The sequence below is a fragment of the Zootoca vivipara genome, chromosome 11 (genome assembly GCF_965207765.1).
Source record: "Zootoca vivipara chromosome 11, rZooViv2.hap1.1, whole genome shotgun sequence".
Classification (NCBI taxonomy): Eukaryota; Metazoa; Chordata; class Lepidosauria; order Squamata; family Lacertidae; genus Zootoca; species Zootoca vivipara.
This window is the reverse complement of record NC_142594.1, coordinates 39,865,320-39,881,199: the sequence shown is the minus strand read 5'-3', so window position 1 is coordinate 39,881,199 and position 15,880 is coordinate 39,865,320. Positions and strand designations below refer to the sequence as shown.

Below are 15,880 nucleotides of genomic sequence, written 5' to 3'. Positions count from 1 at the left end.
TTACTTCTTTTATAGTGATTGCATTTGCATTTGCATTATGACTTTTAGCCATTTTACTGAGCCTTTGTTGGGGTGGGTGGCGGCGCAGGGATATAAATGTTTCAATTAAGTAAAAAATAGATCAGCTAAGCAGCAGCACTTTAGCTTTAAGACCAAGACAAAATGAGGGCACATATTTAAACACTAGGAGATAAAATCAGGAGTAGGAAACTTGATGCCTTCCAAGTGTAATTACGCTGCATCTCCCATCATCCCTGATCTCTGGCCATGCTGGCTGGGGTTGATAGGAGGTGAAGTCCAACAACACCTGGGAAGACACTCAGTTGACTATGCTTGCCTGGCACTGGTCTACCTGAAAACCATGGGGCTAAAGAAGAGGGCGCAGGTGTTCTCAAAGGTGTCTGGATTTTTGTGAAGTTTCTCCTCTTGCAAATTACCGGTAAGTATGGGACTGGAACACAGGATCTCTACAATAAACCCACCAAGATTATTTGTCATCTCTTCCTCAGTTTTCCCACCTTTTCAATAGAGTTTCTGCTCAAGAATGCTCTTTTCTAACTTACAAGTATATAGACAGGCGCAGGCTTTTAAATTAAAAAAGGAGAAGCAGCTGTGTGGGTGACTGCTTTCATTTCCCACATAGGTAATTTTATTTTAAATTTTAAAGTGGCAAGAGCCCCACTGAAGAGGAGATGGTTGCCTAAGGCAATCTGGTGACCTTGTAGCTGAGGTAACATTTGAACTGAGGACTTCCTGGGTCACAGTTTGTTCTTAGCATATGCCAAGAAATACAGCATTTAAGTCAAGGATGGGTGAGATATGGCCCTCCAGAAGTTGTTGAGATCCCATCAGGCCCAGTAAGACTGGCCAATGGCCAGGACGCTCAACTCTTATCAGCTCTAGCAACATTTGGAGGGCCAAAGGCTGTCCACTCCTGAGAAGTGAATACACACACAAACACACACACCAGCCAAAAGGGGCACTTATGGGAAACCCAGCCAGATGGGTGGGGTACGTGGACGACTCTGGGGTTGCAGCGCTCATCTCGCTCTATAGGCCGAGGGAGCCGGCATTTATCCGCAGACAGCTTCCAGGTCATGTGGCCAGCATGACTAAGCCGCTTCTGGCGAACCAGAGCAGTGCACGGAAACATCGTTTACCTTCCTGCCGGAGCGGTACCTATTTATCTACTTGCACTTTGACGTGCTTTCGAACTACTAGGTGGGCAGGAGCAGGGACTGAAAAACGGGAACTCACCCCATCGTGGGGATTCAAACCGCTGAGCTTCTGATTGGCAAGCCCTAGGCTCAGTGGTTTAGACCACAGCGCCACCAGCGTCCCAGAATAATGGTTGGGAAACCATATAATCATCTAGCCCAACCCTCTAAAAATATTTGTATTTGGCTAGCAAGCTACATTATATTTGGGGTATTATTCCATTAAAAAATTAATAGGACTTGCTTTCCAAAGTTATTACTCATCTTCCCCACTTCCTCCTCTTTCCCAAAATATGATTACTGATTTTGTGCTAGTGCAACCCAGTTGTCAATTCAAGAACAATGCACACAGAGAGAGAGAGAGAAAGAGAGAAAGAGAGGGGGGGCGGGAGGGAGTGTTCAGCACAGTCAGAGCCTGAGAAGTGGCCTAGCATTAAACTAGCTGGCAGTGGGTTAGCGAGGAACATATTTCAGTTTTAACAAAGTATTTCATACTTTTCAATAAAGAGCATATAAAATTTCCATTGTTCAGATTGTGTTATCTATGGTGTTTGTAATCTGCTGCAACACACGAGGTATTAAAGGTCAACACATTCTTTTTAATTGTCACACACTTCACGCAAAGAAGGCATTGAGTGTCAAACTTTCCATCCATTGTGAGAATTAAATCACCCCATAGGCAAAAGGAAGAAAAGAGAGATGCAAAATGCCTCGAATGACTGACATGCACAGGCTCTGGAGGAAAGAAATCCCCAGTCACAATTCAACCTGACAAAGCAGTCAAACATTTGCAAACAACTGGCTTCGAAAACTTTTGGCGTCAAGCATTTAAGGAAGAGAGAAGTTACTTACTTCAAAGTCCTGTGCGTTTGGGTTTGTTATATTTTAAATCCTAGCCTGGGTATTAAAAAACAAAACAAAAACCCTTGCAGAAAGAAAATTCACAAAAGAAAAAAAAAGTCTACTAAAACGTCTTTTATCCAACAGTAAAAACTAGGCTTCATTTCAGAAGTGGCTCCTCGGCTGAGCTACAATTTCTCTCCGAAACAACATACATTCAGGTACTAAGAAAACAGAGTGACACATCACACAAGTCAGTAGCATGCAGGCTTCACAGTCACAACTGTGGCCAAGATGATTCAGAGCCAGATGAATTTAGAACAGGGCTTTCCAGTGGCGTATGTACACCAAGCAGAGAACATGTGCAAAAGCTATATTCCAAGGAATGAAAGGCTGGATGAAAATGTTATTGGCAAAAACCTCTCTTTAAATGTCCTCAGACACCTGAAATCTTCAACAGAGCAATCCCCCAGTTCAGCATTTCCACCCATCATTGGGATTCTTGCACAGACAACCACAGGCTCTCAAACTTAAGAGGACTAAGCCAAATGCAGTGTGGTAACTTCACACAGGACCAACCTTTTATGGGCTGAACAGTGGAGCTTTGATACCAGCTAATGGACCATAAATAGCTCTTGAAATGCAGAAGGATCATATCAGCTGTTACAACAGGCCTGGCCTGCAGCTACTTCCAAGTCCTTCCCCACTGTCAGAAAGTTTCAGTCCTAGCTTTCATTTCCAGTTTTCAGCACCTGCCCCCCCAAACCCCTCCAAGAAAATATGCAAAAGGGGAAAGAAAGAAAGAAATCAAGTCATTCAGAAAAGAAAAGCCTGGGAAGGACGGGATGAAAGGAAATAAGATACTTCCAAGCAAAGAAAAAAGAGGTACTGTATGCATTGTTTTACCAAGCAAATTGTCCAGTGCCATTGCCTGAGTCACAATACAGGCTGTACTTGCCACACTTTAAAAATAAACAGCATTAGGAAAGTATAAGAGATCTCTTCTAAAAGTTACAGATGAGGTGTTTTTATTTTTAAAAAGTCACTAGGCTTTCTTAATTACTATGTGGATGTTATTGGAAGGTGAGGAACAGAACAATGAACAACAATAAACTTGGATTTTTAGGGGGGGGGCAGTCTAAACAAGAATCCTGTGCTGCAAAGAATATAACAAACTATACAAAAATAAGGAAGATACTAGCATTAAAGCTTTTCATGTGATCAGTGGAACCCAAAACTCCATGGGATTTTATCACACGTAAAGCTCTCTGGGCAGGAAGTTCTTACTTCCTTCAGTGTTGGGTAACTATTCATAAATGTATTAGAACCACACAGGATGTTTCTCAAGTTTCTAAGTTCTTTCACATATACCCTTGGAAAAATAAAGCTCTGGTATCTTTAGTCACCCCAGAAAGTGACTAAATTCCATTATGCATGGAACTGGGATTCACTGTACAGTCCTTGTTTAGGACTCCCAGATAGATAAAGATCAGTTCCTGCATGCAAGAGTCTATTGAGATAAAAAAGATCCTGGGCTGGTGGATGCCAGTCAACAAAGGTTATCTTCCAGGTTAGCTAGTTCTATACCACCTTTCACACCACAGAGTCATAGGGTGGTATACAGCAAATTTATTTATTTAAAATATTTTTAGCATACCAATACATATCTATAAAGCCAATTAAAGTTCTAAATCCAGGTTGAGAAATTTGGGGCCTTTCAGAAGTTGTTGGACTACAATTCTCAGTATCCTCACCACTGGATCTGCTTACTACGGATTATGAGAGTTGGATCCCAACAGCATCCGGATGGCAGGAGTTGAAGTCCCGGCAAGATGTGCAGAGCCACAGGTTGCCCACCCCTATTCTAAAGCAGCTTAGGAGCAGCCATGTCTAGGGATGCTAACCCTACTATAGGTGTCTAGGGAAAGATCAACAGGCACAGGGACATTTGCCCACTGGTTTTTGGGCTGGGAATTAGCTGAGGGCATAGAAGAGTGAAGCTCTGTATTACCTTCAGTGGGGAATATAATGGGGCAGGGAAGCCTGGAGCTCTTCCGAGCTTCAAGATTGTATCCCCTTACAATCTTACGATATTAGACAGTTACAATGAATGTCTTCGTCACAGACATCAAACGACAATAGGGTGAATTCTTGTATGGTCCAGATACATCATCTGGCAATGTTATCAAGAGGCTTCATCTCTGCTCTCTCTCTACAACAGAAGGCCACAGAGAGCAATATCTAAGTATGCATTTTCTGACACTGCACCCCCCCCACCATCTGGTTTCTGCTTCCTCCATTTGACTTAACAGCTTTAATGACATGGGCCAAATACAATGATCCCTTTGGGTAGGAGGTCACATGAACTCTACAAGCTAAACAGCAACAAGCATGCTCTTGGACTGAAACCAATGAATGAACGGCAAGAGAGCAGTAGCAACAATTCACTTTTTTTTTTTAAAAAAGGCAGCCGTCATCTGTTATCTGTATACATTGAATCCTACATTCTAGGAATGGATGAAAATCTTGTTTCTAAAATATTGCTTAGAAAAAGCAGCGCACAGCTTCGAGTGATGAAGTTCCACTTATAATTAAGCCTGTGTTTTCACAGTACAGGAGACTTATTTACATCTAATGGGCACCTTCAAATTCTATCATAGAATCATAGAGTTGGAAGAGACCACAAGAGCCATCCAGTCCAACCCCCTGCCAAGCAGGAAACAAATCTAAATGGCAGGGGCGTGTAAAAGATTATACAAATGCTAGAGCTGCCCTCTTGCATTTGGCACATATGCTTAGTGTGCTGGGATGCCCTTATAACTGCATTGTTTCTGAAAGCACAGTTGTTAGGAAAGCACAGTTGTTATTGAAAGGGGTGAATTGAAAGCACAGTTGTTATTGAAAGGGGTGGATGGGCTGGCCAACCCTTTGTGGGCAATAGAAAAAGGTACCAAAGTGTCCGGTTCTAATTGTGGCTACAAAGGGAGAACCAGAAGTGTACTCTAAGTCTACTCTCAGTTCAGTTCATTCCTTTGGAATCTGATGTTTTACCAAGTCCATGTCCTGCACCTGACACCACACAATGTAAAGCTGACAGCCAACCTATGTCCTCTTGTCTAACTGGCCTTGTGAGCCCAAATGGGGAGCACTGGCAGGCCCAATAAAGCCCATGGGCCAGAGGTTCACCACTGCTGATGTAAGACATATCTCCACTATGTGCAAATACCTACCTCACAGGGTTGCTGTGAGGATAAAATGGGAAGGGGGAGAACTATGTACACCACACCTTGATCTCCTTAGGAAGAAAGGTACGGTACAAACGTACAAAATAAATAAACATTTTATGCCTATTTAATAGCAATCACTTCTCTGAAGAATGACAAGTTGAGGAGGCTGCTGAGAATTGTACCAAAGAACACTGCCCCTCCCCCCCAAAAACCTATAGTTCCCAGGGTTCCTTGTGGGCAGGGAGTAAAATAAGCATGTCTACTCAAAACCAAGTCTCGTGGAGCTGAATGGGTCTTACCTCCTAGTTAGCATACTTAGTTTGGATTATAGGCTCAGGTTGCAATTCTATGCACATTTAGCTGGGAGCGACATCCATTGAACATAGTGCAAATTACTTCTGAGTAGAAATGCATAGATTTGTGCTACAAGTGCATGGAAAACAAAATATATTGTTAATTGCCCTGCGATGCTCAGATGAAGGGCGGTACAAAAATTTAATAGATAATAAAATGAATAATGAATATGCACATTTGAACTGAGCAGTGTGCTTAGGCTGAAGGCACCAATTTAAAAAAAAAACAGTCACTACTGATACAATCACACACAACAAAATCCATTTGTCCAGAGGCAGAGTGCAGGCGTCACTTGTTAGATGAATGCAACATATCCATTTTAACAAAACAGCCTGTACCAGCACCACACATGGACTTATGCACAGCTTGTATTACTAACGTTCTGCAACCTATCTGCAATGCTTCAGCCAACCCAATTCCAGGGTATAAATTCCCTCCTTTTCTCTTGCTCCTGAATGTGAGACATTTACAAAGCACAAAAGAGATTTTGTTTCTTTTCCCTTATGGTAAAAGTAGACAGCAAACGACACTGTAAAACAAAACAAAACAAAATCCCAGAAGGCTGTACTTCACATACTGAAGGTTTGCTCATTGGCACAGGGCTCCTCCCTTAATACTTGATACTTCTCAATACTAAGGGCAGACAGCTCTCCTTGTAATGGCTTGCCATTAAATGAAAGACTGCCCCCTTCCCATATCCTAACAACTCCAGTGTTTATCACGCCTCCAGCTTCTGGCACCATCATGACAAATGTATCGTGAGCGTCCCTGAACCCATTCAAGGAGCTCATATAAAATAACTTATTTTGCCCATAGTGTGCTCTCTGCTCCAGAGGGAATTAGAGCCCATTGAAAAGTTCACAACGCACAAGGTACACATCAAATAAGAACACAAAAACAAGGAAGGGACTATATTCCTTTAAACAATAGAGTAATTTAAAACAGGCACCTAGTATTTTATTCTTTCCCCTCTAGGAAATAAAAAACACTTACCAGGTTCCATTGTTAGAATCATGGCTCCAACTTCTCTTTCTCTGGACCAAGCCTCACTTATCCAGTGTATGTGAACAATTCAGGGACACAGCCTGGCTTTGTTTTGAGCTTATATCTTCTGGGCTCACCCACCCCTCCTCCCACTTGTGGGAAAAAGACATTGCCTGTACCCTGCCTGCCTAACCATCTCTATTGGCTCATTCACAAACAATTCTACTTAGCATATTCAAGTTTCCCTGAGAGCTTGAAATGACCCAGAGGGACATTTTTGGCTTCCCTAGTTTGTGACTCTGCTCCAGTAGAAGTTAAAGTTCAACCTTTCATCGCTGGCAGCTAGGCTATCTTTAAAGCCTGTTTCTTCCCAGTAGGCCAAATCATTTCCTTAACACAAAGTGCCTGAGTAACTGAGCTCCTCCTCACTACAGAGAGGAAATAAAATTCATGTAGATACTCCTTAGTATGCACAGAGGACTGCCGCCGTCTGTTTATACAACCTGTGGTTTAATATTAGGACCAGCACACAGGAAGGGCTTTAAAATGGCACCTAAGGGCACTCACAAGATCTAAATTTGAGTTTGGGCTCAGATCCAGATCAGTTTTCAATGCTAGAACTCAGCCTTGGAACACATGAAGCTGTGTGGTTTGCTGACCATTACGAATCGTTTACATTTGTTTGTTTCTTGCTTTATATTTGTATTACAGTCGTACCTCTGGTTACGTACTTAATTCGTTCCAGAGGTCCGTTCTTAACCTGAAACCGTTCTTAACCTGAGGTACCACTTTAGCTAATGGGGTCTCCCATTGCCGCCGCACTGCCACCACACGATTTCTGTTCTCATACTGAGGTAACGTTCTTGACCCAAGGTACTACTTCCAAGTTAGCAGAGTCTGTAACCTGAAGTGTTTGTAACCTGAAGCGTTTGTAACCCGAGGTACCACTGTATTAGTTACATTTATATACCACCTTTTTCTTTATACACACGTCTCTCCATTTTATGCTCACAATAACCCTGTGAGGCAGGTTAGGCTGAGAGATAGTTAGTGGTCCCAAGTCACTCAGTGGGCTTCACGGCTGAGTGGAGATTTCAACCCTGGTCTCCCAGATTCAAGTCCAGTACTCTAACCAATAAACCACTCTGGTGCTTCCACACCTGCAATGGCAGAGAAAGGGGGTGTGGTGGGGGCGGACCACCCCGGGTGTCATCCCTGAGGGGGTGGTGACATTCAGTGTGCTGGCCGCCCACGACTCCCAAACCTACCAGGAGCTGTTGGGGAAAAGGTGGAGCTGTGCCACTTTGCTGGTGGCATTCCCCCCTCCCCCTCCCTTTTGACAGCTGGGGGAGGCTTGGGGGTCATGGGTGGGTGGTGTACCGAATGTCCGTGATTGGCAGCTCACTCCACCCCCGGCTGCAGGGCGCGCGTGTCGCTCTGTGCACCCAAGAGGCTATCCCGTGCCTGGGAGGGCACCCTCAGTGCGCCGCCCCCCTCGGGAGTGCACACGCCCTGGGCAGCATGGTCATATGCTGCGCCGCTGCTCCCTCAGTGTCTGTCTCTATTATTAATATAATACCAATGTTATACACTGCCAAGAGGCTTACTTCTTGAGGCTACTGATATAAATAGCATGCATGGTGCCAGGCTACAGCCAGGAAGACCCAGGTTAAAATTCCTGCTCATCTATGAAGTGTGTGAATGAACTTGGTCCAGCCACTCTCCCTCTCAGCCTAACATACTTGGTGTGGTTGTTAAGCAGAGAAAACTAAGGAAGTTTTCTGCTTAACAACCCTATCCATGTCCATTGGCTTGAGTTCCTTGTAGGATGGATGGGATAAACATATGAGTAAGAAAAAAAGAAAAGGGAACTGTGCAGGCAGCCAGAGTCTATACACAAGGTCCCAGAAGAATTTGTAGGTGTGAGCAGGGGGTGAAGGGGGACCTGTGGCCCTCCAGATGTCACTGAATTCCACCTTCCATGAACCACACCCGACATAGCTAATGGTTAGTAATGATTAAAGGAGGAGTCCTACAATGTCCAGAGAATTTGCAGGTTTCCTATTCCTGGGTAAGACTGTTTCACATTACCTCTTCTCCGGTGCCATGGAGATCTGAATTTTACCTGTGCTTTTAAAGCATTCTGATCCTCATTCACAAAGAGGAATGACCCACCCACTGGGGAGTGAAACAAGCAAGGTAACTAAAAGATGCTACTACACATATATTATTCATGTGTTTCTTACAAATCACTCTGCAAGGTAGAGCTTTCCAAACTTTTCACGTTGGTGACACACTTTTTAGACATGCATCATTTCGCAACACAGTAATTCAGTTTTACCAGCAACTAACCCATTTCCAACCCTGGGAGGAGCACAGGGAGTGTTTGCATGACATACTAATGTATCATGACACACAGTTTGGAAAGTTTTGTTGTAAGGCATTGTATTCAGTATTATTGGACCTGAATTGTGGATAGGTTTTGAGGCTGAGATACTGTGGCTTGCCAAAGTTTATGGCAGATGAGATATGAAGTGTGGTCTTCCTGAATTATAGCTCAGTCTCTTGACCACTACATTGTACCAGATCTCCAGCAGAGATAAACCAGTAACTGTAGTTATGGTCACACCTGAGGCTATTTCTATGGAGGGAATAAAAGTATTTTTAAAAGCTCCAGTCAATTCTCCCTCATGTGATATCAAATGATTAGGAAGCACCCCACAGCTTCTTCATTAGGAAACTTTTATATGGAGCATGGGAAACTTGAATCTCAACACTAGCATTCCAACTGGATAATGAAGGTAGGGGGGGGAACTCCTTATAACATGCTAAGATTCTCCATTCATAATAAGTGAAATGAAAAGGGGTGAGATGGTTTGCAACAGCTCACATGCAACTCAGATTTCTAATTCAAAGTAGAGTGTATCTTATTAGCTCAAATAGTTAGCAGTTCATGCCTATTTTTGGAAGTTCTGTACAGGGGGAAACAAAGCACTGCCTTTATCTGTCCTGGTGACAAGACCAACTGCACATCATTCTAAATAGAGTGGAAGCGGGAGAGCTACTGCTCAACACATTTGCTATGATTACTTGCACAGGGAGCCAAGTCCTTCTTTGCCAGAAGTCACAAAGGGAAGGCAGAAGAGTATTGGTTCCACCTGTCATAGTGAGTAGGATGTCCTCCTCACCAGCTCTCCTGCATAAGGCGATGATCTTTTCTAAATAAAAAAAAATTATGTATGTATCTATGTATGCATGTGGAGCTTCACTGAGTAACATAACCAAAACAAATCCCTCAAAACAAATCCCTACCCCATAGTGATTACCATTTAGAATTCAATGATATAGGAGACAACATGAGGGAAGTAAAGATAGGAGCCGGGCTATCAAGAGATGAATTTATAGAAGCCAGAAAGTTAAGTAGTATTACTAAATTACAAGGCATTTGTCATTGATTTGTTCAGTTGTGCTCTAGTTTAAAAGACGAAATAGCACAGTTCCCAAGTCCTGACAAGGTCTCTGATTTGCTTTGTCCTGGAACAAAATATATACACTATAAAATCATAGAACGGTGGAGTCGGAAGGCACTATGAGGGTCATCTAGTCGAAGCCAGCAATGCAGGAATCTTTTGCCCAACATAGGGCTTGAACCCACGACCCTGAGATTAAGAGTCTCATGCTCTACCAACTGAGCTATCAAACTGAAGTTTGTCTAATTCCGGCACCCTAGTTTACAAAACTATAATTTTGTAATTTCAGATGCTATATATTGCTTTGTTGTATTTTTTTATGAAAATGTGGGCTATAAATATGTCGATAAATAAAAGATGCAACATACTGCTTTACGCTTTTGAGGCCAGGTGCTTAGGCCAGCAAATGCTGAATGAACATGGATTCTGTGTGGGGTGGGAGAGAATAGCAGAGCTCCTCTTTTACATTTTACCACAATGTGCAATACCTAGCTGCTTCTGTGTTAGATCCCTGGTTGCCCAAGTTGGGGGGGGGGAACTTTCCTAAGAGTTGTCATAAAACAGGACTCTGGAACTTGTGACCCATGAAGCTGAATGCAACCCTCCAGCAATATATGCTGGGGATTGGTAAAATTGGCACAGTGATATAGCTCAGTGGCTGTTCAACTTGGGGTCTTCTTGCCAGCCACTCTGCCTGTTGAGGAAATCTGACCTGCTTGATGTAGAAGATTTCTCCTTTCCATCCACACTTGGGAATATAAACATTGGTCCCATCAAGGCAAAGACTCCAACCACTTTTTGCCTTGCTTATAAAAAAGGATGCCCACAGCTGGTATGAAATTATGGGAGTTGGCTCCTTTCTGTTGCTTCTCTGAGCTGCTCTTAAGCTAAACAGCAATAATTCCTTGGGCTCTCTAAAGCATTCTGGAATCCTGTTCAGCATTACTCTACTGTAACAGGAATTTATAATGCTTCAGAGAGCCTGAAACCCCAGGTAAAAATACAAGAGGGAAACATTCTGTGTTAAAAATGCCAATGGGTTTCCTTTCCACCCACCCACCCCTGTCCCATCCCCAACAATGGATGAATGGGAAACAATTGCTTTCTTTTTGCTGCTGCACAGAAGTGTCTGATTATTTTGTGTAAAGCCCCCCGAAAAGCTCCTGACAGGGATACTAACATGTAGCTGACTACTTAAGTGGTCTGCTAGCCAAATTCAGACAGTTGAATTAGGATCTCTTTTGACATTAGAGAGAGGGGGGGAAGCTTGCATAATTTCAGCTCACACCACGCTTTGCATAATCACAGAGCCAACACTACACAAAGCAGGGCAATAATTAATCCTTCCCTAGATTATAGTATTGTGTGGCGCTCTTGCACTCTCTCAGGTCTGGGCTGGGCTGCGTGCCTTTGCAAAGGCTGAGTGGTCATCACAGACTCCGCTGCTGATCAAGGTACATCAGGCTATACTCCAGAGGCAGCAAAAAGTAAAAGGAGCTCCAGGGACATTAAAAAAGGTTGTTTATCACCCCGATGTGCACATGCCTCTTCTGAGGACCAGGAACCCCACTCCCTACATTGGTATTACTACAACTACTGTTAACTGTGCTAACAAGAATGTGGGGTGTTGGGGGATAGGGTTTATGGTAGTAATTTGTAATAGTAAATACTGCCTACAAGGCCCCAAGCTAATATATATATTCATTAAAAACAATAATACAGGTAAAAGAACCAATGAATAAACACACCAAATAAAAATAAAATAAAATAATTAATTTTAAAAGAGCCCAGAATTTAAATCCCATCAAAAGTCAACTTAAACTTGGTCTAGAACTGGTGTTATATGGACTGTAAAATTTGTAACAGGCAATAGTCTGGCTGCTGCATTTTGCCCCCTCTCCTAGTGGTTGTGCTGTGGGGAGAAAATGGCATAAATCCAGAGCCTTTGGAACAAAGATGTGAAGCATAAAGTGCATATAGACATGCCCATTTCCTACCCTCAAATGTTTAATGTCTGAGCATCAGAGCACATGTGGCTGGAAACTGCCTTTCTTTAGTAGTCGATCTCTGCTCAAGGGTGCCATTGTGGAACAAAGCTCATTGGTTTTTCATATATATATATATCCCCAAACTTCAGCCCTCCAGATGTTTTGGACTACAATTCCCATCATCCCTGACCACTGGTCCTGTTAACTAGGGATCATGGGAGTTGTAGGCCAAAACATCTGGAGGGCCGCAGTTTGGGGATGCCTGGTATAACATCTAAGTTTTAGTTTTCATTGTTGTTTTCAAAAGGAATACAGTACTGGTAAAAAAAAATGCTTACCTTAATGGCTGTCCATGATTTCACAGCTAGACAGCCTTCTGAATCCCAATGCTCAACAGAGAACTTCAATCTGAAGGCACTTTTATCTACATAAAAACAACACAAAACAGGCATTATTTAAATGCGAAGCAGCACCCAACAAGATTGAACGACCCCCCTGCCAGTGATGTCAGTTGATAGACAGGTGGACATGTTTTTAGATAAATGACCTTACAGGCCTGCAGGATAGAGGTTCCACACCCTTGCTGCAACAGTTGCATCTAGCGAGAATTCATTTTCAAAACTGATATATTGCACAGATTTCAGCTGAACAGGACGAGATTTGGATTACAGGGTTTTGAATGAGGTCTTTGCTTCCAAGAAGGCTCATAAAAGTTCATTTCATTAAACAGGATAGTAGAGAGTTGACTCCTAAACAACTAATCACTCCACCATTGTATATCAATGAACAGGTTTACCACCAATTCACCATATGTCCTTCCTACCATGATATCAAACAATAGGCTTTGAGGAGAATGTCCAGTTTTGCTATTACTGTTTACATAAGAGTATCACATATGGAGGGGACCCGTTTGTGACTTGTATTCTTGTACTTACTAGTGTTGATACAAGATATTAAGTAATATTCTTTGCTCAGGTTGTAATAAAACATTAAGCACACTGAATGCATTATGATACATTTTTTCCACTATAGCTTCATGTGCAGAATTAAACAAACACTTACGCCTGACTTGCTTTCATACCTTTAAGGAGTTCCAAATGACTCTCTTATCCAGACTCCCCCCCCCAAAAAAAAACAACCACGGATGAGGCCCGCACTTAGGTCTGGCTGCCTCCCTCATCCCTCGATCATTTCTGCCTGCCAGACAGCCTTGGGGCATTTTAGGGCATGTTCCATGGGGCAGAGTGGTCCCACAAGAGTTGACGGTGACCAGCAGGTCCACAGCCACAGCGGAGGGGTCGCTACAGAGGCACTTGTTCCCTGGGTAGCGATTAATCCTCATCCCCTTCTAGTACAATGTGCAGGCAAAACCATGGGAGAACCAATAGAGCCCATTCCTTTCTTCCCAGTAGAAGATGCTACAATGTTTGGGGCTTTTGATCGGGAGAGAGGTGGACACAATTAAATATGAGTGACTGTCCTGATCGAGGTCCAAATGATTGTGCATGGTGTGAAGGAAGCTAGCACCTCTTCCTACAACTGACTCCTCTCTTCACTCCAGCACCTGGATGGGTTTCCCCATAGGTCAGCAGGGTGGGGGTGGGGGGAGGCCCTGGCCCAACCCATTACAGTATATAGCAGGAAATCTGCTGTCATTATACAAAAGGGGACAGATAAAAATCCATTTATTCAAAGCAGTATACTTTTCAGCCAAAAAAAGGCTTACAAATTATTATTACTAAAATAATTAAGGCAGTCCCTGCCCTCCGGATTGCAACCAAAAAGACATGACACAAAAGGAAAAGGGGAGGAGGAAAAAAGCAAACTCTGTAACCAGTTCGTGAAGTTGCACATCTTTTAATGGACAACTGGGATGGAAACAGTTCAGGTAGCCTGATGGGATAGCTACTGATGGAAAGGCAACTGTTGAACAACAAAGGCAGCTGGTTTCTCAGCAGAGCTGCCAGAATAACCCTGCTTCCCTTTTCTGCATATGACCAATGTGTTAACAGCTGTTGCCAGCTTACATCATCAAAGTGGAAATTAGGCAAGAAAATACTGAGGGGGACTATTGGCTACTGGGGAATGAGTGGAGAGTGAGACGATCCAACATTTCTGTGGTTTATTCGTACTCCAGTGAAAATTCTGTACAGTCACAAAGATCCTCCAAAAGCAACTTGCAAGGCCTGACTTTCTGCCTTCCAAACAACTGGTATAGTCGACCCACAAACCCAGGCTTGCTCTCGTGCAGGCAGGAAGGACCCTTGCTTAGTGGATCTCAGTTTAATTCTGGGTGGGGTGAGAGTAGAACAGGCATCCCCAAACTGCGGCCCTCCAGATGTTTTGGCCTACAACTCCCATGATCCCTAGCTAAGAGGACCAGTGGTTGGGGAAGATGGGAAATGTAGTCCAAAACATCTGGAGGGCCGAAGTTTGGGGGTGCCTGGAGTAGAACATTGACATGTAGGTGGAAAACTTTGCATGAAATTGCAGATTCCCAGAGAGGACTGAAGCTGCTGTGCTTCTCCTCTGGTCTTCCTGGTAATAATAATAATACTAATAATACTAATAATAATAAATAATTTTATTATTTATACCCTGCCCATCTGGCTGGGTTTCCCCAGCCACTCTGGGTGGCTTCCAACAAAAGATTAAAAATACACACAACCCTAAGCTAAGCTATCATCTGGCTTAGTGCATCCTCCAAACCTGGGTTCATGGTTTGTCTCACTCCAGATAAACATTAAGCTTCAACTAAGCTTCGTTCTTCATTTACAGTTTGTGGTTTGTCTAGAGTTAGACAAACTAAGATAACATGCTAGGCTAATCGTGCAGAAGCTTTTGGCCCTCCATATGTTTTTGAACTACAACTCCCATCATCCCTGTCCATTGACCATGCTTGCTGGAGCAGAAGGGAGTCGTAGTTCAGCAACATAGGGAGGGCCAAAGGTTCCCAACATCTATGCTAACCCAAGCCACACATTAGCTCATAGCAGCTGGACAGAAGCAGGACTGGGGGAGAAGCAAAGCAACCACCATCTCCTTTCTGAGAACTTGTATGCTAAAGTTTGGCTTAGCATTACATGCAAACCGAGTCAGAATTACTGAAGGACTGCATGCATTCTCCATCTCTGTGAGCAGACCTCATGGTTATAGCATCAAAGCCAACATTTGTACAATAAAAACAACAACAACCCTGGCTTTGTGTTAACATTGATGGGAACTAGCCACAATGACTGTGTTCTATTTCTACAGTCAGAGGCATTATGCCTCTAAATACCAGATGATGGGAACCGCAGGAGAGGGGAGCTGCTGTTGTGCTCATGTCTCACTTGCAGGCTTCCCACTGATATCTGGTCAGCCACTGTGAGAAAGAAGATGCTGGCCTAGATGTGCCATTGCCTCACTGTGTGTTCTTCTCTTGCCTAATGAAGAGTTCTGGAGAACTCAAAGACTTGTCATACTTCTGTTGGTTCTAATAAAGTTGCCCAACTGCAGATTTCCACATTTTCTACTATGGACCAACATGGGTATCTGCTTAGTATAAACAAACAATGTTCATAATGCCATTACTAACATTTGCGCAATGCCTTAGTCTGCTACCTGTTTTTAGATGCAGCCTCAAATTCTTCTTAATGCTGTGGCTTTGTTGTATATCTTAGTGTTATGTTTTTCAATGCCCTGGCCAGTAATTTTGGATGGAGGGTGGTATGCAAAAGTTTTAAAAAAGCCAAATATAAAAGAAGTTAGTTCTTCATAGAATATCCACCAGTATCCATTACTTCACATAATGCTTCCTT

At 43.1% G+C, this 15,880-nt stretch overlaps 1 protein-coding gene across 47 annotated transcripts in view; it reads right to left on the bottom strand.

The window, feature by feature from the left end:
- The window catches only part of SVIL (supervillin), a 154,089-nt gene that overhangs the window by 102,499 nt on the left and 35,710 nt on the right, over positions 1 to 15,880 (bottom strand). For 21 of the 47 annotated variants that reach the window (XR_015946260.1, XM_088653375.1, XM_088653379.1 and 18 more), the window contains exon 1: positions 6,632 to 6,718. Coding sequence is in view for 18 of the 47 variants with exons in the window: in XM_035130344.3 (XP_034986235.3) it covers positions 6,632 to 6,653 (22 nt within the window). In the remaining 29 variants the exon portion in view is untranslated. Of the gene's footprint in view, positions 1 to 2,069; positions 2,615 to 6,631; positions 6,719 to 12,418; positions 12,505 to 15,880 lie in introns of those variants that run through there. The other 26 variants (XM_088653374.1, XM_088653381.1, XM_088653389.1 and 23 more) reach the window with 6 other exon arrangements.